We start from the raw sequence: 5,472 nt of genomic DNA on the forward strand, positions 1-5,472 counted from the left end.
GAAATACATTTTCCTTGTCTCTTCCACACATTGCACTAATGGTAAAGATGTCAAGCTGACAGGACTGTGTGATGTTTTCTAATGATGAATATGCCCCAGTAAGACCACTAATAGAGATGCTAACTTGTAAGTAAAATAGATAACCAGAGCAATAAAAGGGGTAATTACAAAAAATTGAGAACACTGGGAAAAAATGTTTAACTTCACTAGCAAGAGCCAATACTGAGATGTCGTGACTCACCAATCAAATTCACACACACACACTGAATTTATTAGTAGCAAGTATTGTGTGAGATAAAATGATTCAATCCTTCCCCCAAGGAACAAAGCCAAAGGCTCAGAGCCTTTGGCTCATTTAGAGGTTAAAAGGCAGCTGGAGACCTGTTTGCTGAGGCCAAACCCAGGGTACACCGCTACAGTTCAAGTCCCAACTTGAGAGCAATCTTAACTTCTCACTAGGTAGGATAGTTTGCTATCTATATATCTTGATGAAGGAGACAATCTCCCAAGAAAGAAAACACTCAGCCGGGCGCTGGTGGCTCACACCTGTAATCATAGCTGCTCAGGAGGCTGAGATCTGAGGATCATGATTCAAAGCCATCCCAGGAAGGAAAGCCCAATTAACCACCAGTGAATCAGAAGTGGAGCTGTACCTCAAAGTGGTAGAGCACTAGCCTTGAGCAGAAGAGCTCAGGGACAAGCTCCCAGGTCCAGTTCAACTCCCATGTCCAAACATAGATCACAACAAAAACATTAAACTGTTCAATGTTTATATGATTTTATGTTTGTAGTCAAAAACAAAGCCCCTACATACTCTGAGTGATGAGTATCTGGAAGCACGTGGGAAAGTTGTCTCTAAGTAACAGGACAAAGGATATTTCCCTGCCATAATCTTGCTTATCTATACTAGCCAGATTAATGCAATATTCATGTTTGCTTTGATGAGAAGAAAAACTGCGGTGGGATTGCCCTTTGCTGTCCTTCTCTCAGAGGACCCAGCAGTAAGGTGCAGTTGTAGAGCGTGGAGGCAGAGAGCAATCTTCTGCCCATGCAAAACCTGTGGCTGCCTTACCGTGACCTTCCAGCCTCCAGAGCTGTGGAGAGAAATTTCTGTTTTTTATAAGCTCCCCAGGGAGATTTTTTGTTTTAGCAGATAAGGGGACTGAGGAAAAGGGAAAGTTACTATTTTCCCCATTTTGAGGTTTCTCTCCTGAGCCTACAGTACTTTCAGCATCAGAAAATAATTTCTGATGAAAAAATTAACTGTAACGCATAATAACTCAGATCTTAATAAAACATTAACTCAGAATGGATCATAGACTTAAATGTAAACCCTTAATCATAAAACCTCTAGGAGAAACTCTTTACAACCTTGGTTAAGTAAAGATGCCTAAGTATCCCAAAAGCACAACTCACAAAAGAAAAAAAGAAAGGATAAGTTGGACTTCAGCAGAATTACCCATTTATGTTCTTTTGTTCCTTTTTTTATTTTTGCCAGTCCCGGCCTTGAACTCAGGGCCTGAGCACTGTCCTTGGGCTTTCTCAAGACTAGAGTTCTACCACTTGAGCCACAGCTCCACCTTTAGCTTTCTCTATGTATGTTATACTGAGGAATCAAACCCAGGCCTTCATGCATGCTAGGCAAGCGCTCTACCACTAGGTCAAACTCCCGGCCTCCAATTTCTGTTCTTTGAAAGACATTTAAAAGCATGAAAAAAGTGAGACACCAACTGGGAAAGCATTTTTTTTTCAAACAGATAAAGACTTCCTATCCACTGCATAAAAAGTTTTCTTAAAATCTGGCAATGAGAAAAATGACTAAAAGTAGGCAAAAGGTTTGCACAGGTATGTCAGCAAAATGATCTGTGGAAAGCAAAGAAGCTCATGAAAGATACTTCTGTCGTAGTCACCCTTAGAGAAATCCAAACTAGAATCACAATGGAACACCACTGCATGCTTATTAGAATGGGGAAGAAGCTGGGCCATCAGGTGTTGGAAGAGCTCAGCACCGCTTTGCCTCTCCTGCACTGCTGGTGCACATGCAAAGTAGAGCAGCCAGGCCTGGGGCTGACAACTGGGGCTCCTGCATGGAGACATGCACATTGGAGGTCCTCAGAGCAGTGGTGGAGAGGTCGGACAGCTGCCTCCTGCCCCGTCCTGAGAGACTCACGTCCTCCCTGAAATAGGTATTTCTCAAGCATTAAAAGAGGCTGGCTGAGCCAGGTGCCGTGGCTCATGCCTGTAACCCTAGCTACGAAGGAGGCCGCAAACAGTCCAGGAAGCATGTCCTCAACCCATGGAAAACAAGGGATGTGCAAGATGGTCATCCTAGCAACAAGGGAAGCATAAACGGCAAGACTGTGCAAATAGGCAAAAGGGAGACTCTAGTTGACAACGACAGCAAAAAGGACTGAGGCCATGACTCAAGTGATGGAGTCCTTCCCGTCTTCTTTTTCTTCTAGGTTTAGAATGAAATGAACAGCATATCTGATGATTCTCCTGAAGGGCATATCATAAAGAATTGGGAATTTTTCATAAAGAAGGACTAAGGGGCAAAAAAAAGTGAATCATCTGCAATACTTCATTATCTCCAATAAATCAGAAAATAGAGAGATATGACTCATAAAGATTGAATACCATTCTTCAATTAGACTTATTTTATACAATTAGACATATTTTTATAAAAGTAAAAAATGGTAAAACTTCATGTGTACAACTTTTTATGTCATAATACCAGAAGCCACAATACTGTAACATGCCACATACCCAGATGAGACAGGAGTTAGCATGATTGTCTGTCTGTGCCAAGGAGGATTACTGTAAAGCAGAATAGACTCTCAGGAAGATATAGAAATCACGGTTTCTATTTAAAAATTGGCTAGAGAAATGGCCCCCATACTTAAAACAACTTTTAAGAAATATGCTAGCTGGACACTGGTGGCTCATGCCTATAATCCTAACTATTTAGAAGCCAGAGATCTGAGGATTGTGTTTCAAAGCCAGCCCGGGGAACAAAAGTCCATGAGACTCTCATCTTCCGTTAAACACCAGAAAACCAGAAGTAGTTCAAGGTGGTATGCATTAGCCTTGAGCTGAAGAGCTCAGGGACACTGTTCAGGCCTAGAGTTTAAGCCCCACAACTGACAAAAGAAAGAAGGAAAGAAGGAAAGAAGGAAGGAAGGAAGAAAAGAAAGAAAGGAAGAAAGGAAGGAGGAAGGAAGGAAGGAAGGAAGGAAGGAAGGAAAAAAGGAATAAATATTCTAATATTCTAAGAGCCTGGTCCACACTTGTAATCCTAGCTACTCAGGAGGCTGAGAACTGAGGATTGCGGTTTAAAGCCAGCTTGGGCAGGAAGTTCTGTGAGACTCTCATCTCTAATCACCAACTCAGCAAAGACAGGCAGTAGCGATGTGGCTCAAGTGAAAGCCTTGAGGACTAGCCAAAAAAAAAAAAATCTAAGTAAAGGATCCAAGAGCAAAGGAAAGAGTGCTTCCCAAAGACATGATGTTACCACATAATCACCCCAGTGATGAGTATAGCTAGTCTCTGAAAAATTACTGGCTGAGAAGCCAGCCTCTCCTTGCTCCCCCCATTTTAACTTTAATTGCAGCTGGGACCAAACTGGCAGTTTTCTAACGGCTATAGCATTCATAGTGCCACAGGGCAGTGTGTAGACTTCCAGGGGACATCGGTCACCCATGGTGAGAACAGAGGATGTGTCATCAGTGTGCCCCCCAGGATGTGTCTGTGACCACTGTGACTGCAGTGGATCTCAGGCCTGTTCCACAGGAGGTGACTCAGGGGTGGAAGTGAAAGCCAGGACAAAAACTTGGACCATCAGGCCATAGTAGCAAAAACATACTGCAAAACTCTGCCTTAATAACATTATTGTTTTTAAATGGGATTTTTATCATGTGTTTTGGATCTTGCCTGTGTTTTTTGGGGATCCCGTTAGCCTCTGAGTCCCCACAGTGGTTCATCTGCATGTGGAGTGGACAGCAGTGGACTGTCACGGGATGACAGTTCAGGACCTACATAGGCTGGGAGAAGTTGGGCGCACCCAGTCCTAACTACCATGGTTAGTTAGATGGTTACCATCTGAGGCATGTCCAGTTGAGAACCTCTTCTCACGTGTGTGGGGCTCGGCGCCTTCCCAGGTAGATATGCTGTAGATGATGGGACATCAAGTCTTTCAGCCAATGCCGAAAGACAAACACCTTCAACTACGAGGCCCTCTCATCAGGGGACACCAGTGTACTCCACCCCTAAAACAGAGCAAGAAGAAACGTCTTGTGTGAAGGTAGGGCCACCGCCTCTGGGCAGCAGGAAGTAGTTTCTAAAGAAAGAAATCTATGGCCCTCCTCCTTTATAAAAATGTAAAGGTCTATGCTCCTTTGGGGGGGGCGCTGTCACTGTTAGGCAAGGAGTTGGGGCATTTCCTCGGTGAGAAAGGGGGTGACGTATACGTCCGTGCGTGAGGGTGGCTGCGTTGGGCTGCAGGAGAAGATAGTGGTCTCCACAGACAAATTATAAAAACAGAATATATAGCCTAAAAGTAGAATGTGGACCTAAATATCCAGAGGCTCCTCCGTCAGTTAGATTTGTAACAAAAATTAATATGAATGGAATAAACAATTCCAGTGGAATGGTGGATGCACGGAGCACACCAGTGTTAGCAAAATGGCAAAATTCATATAGCATCAAAGTTGTACTTCAAGAGCTAAGACGTCTAATGATGTCCAAGGAAAATATGAAGCTTCCACAACCACCTGAAGGACAAACATACAACAATTAATTTTAGTGAATCTTAAATCAACAACCTCCTACTCATATTAATGTCTTGATTAAATATCACAATGCAAAATACCTACACGTTAAGAGAATACCAGCTGATAAACATGACATGGGCACTTATAAGAATATATTTAATATATGTACACCCATTATGTTTTCAGGTAACAGGAGGAAAAGTGAAGCAGAATTTTTATTTCTCTTGTTAAGGCACTGTCATTTAAACATGAACCTGGAGTGCTCGAATTAGAACTCAGGTTTTCAAGGTGAAAGCATGTCAAGAAGAGTCAGATGGCAGTGGAAAATGATTGTGCTTCTGACACATAAAACCTCCAGAAGGAAAAACCGAAGTGGCATGTTTTATCCACCTTACTTAGTGAAAAAGCTGCAGTTGAAATTGGTTAAAGTAGCAGGTACAGTGAATATTGTCACAAATTGTGTTAATGTTTGAAACGGTGTGGGTGGTGACTACTAGTGTAGTATCAAAAATATGTTCAGGATTGTTTTGATCCTGTATTTATAATAAAAAGATGTTGGGGGGGGTCGATGAATGTCTGTTAAAAGCTGTTCCTGTGTGTTACATATAACAGACATGACCAATATTTGTTCACAGTCTTTGTTTAATAAACCATGCATTTATGTTTAAATCCACAAAAAAAAAAATAGGGGCCTTGGAATGTG

At 42.3% G+C, this 5,472-nt stretch overlaps 1 protein-coding gene across 1 annotated transcript; it reads left to right on the forward strand.

Moving 5' to 3' along the window:
• The first annotated feature begins 4,352 nt into the window (after positions 1–4,352).
• LOC150063840 (ubiquitin-conjugating enzyme E2 variant 2-like) lies at positions 4,353–4,795 on the forward strand. Its single transcript, XM_090332733.1, has 2 exons — positions 4,353–4,376; positions 4,523–4,795. Exons 1-2 carry the CDS (start codon positions 4,353–4,355, stop codon positions 4,793–4,795), a joined length of 297 nt encoding a protein of 98 aa, XP_090188859.1.
• The last annotated feature ends 677 nt before the right edge of the window (positions 4,796–5,472 follow it).

The sequence above is a fragment of the Megascapheus bottae genome, chromosome 5 (genome assembly GCF_031878675.1).
Source record: "Megascapheus bottae isolate mThoBot1 chromosome 5, mThoBot2.hap1, whole genome shotgun sequence".
NCBI lineage: Eukaryota > Metazoa > Chordata > Mammalia > Rodentia > Geomyidae > Megascapheus > Megascapheus bottae.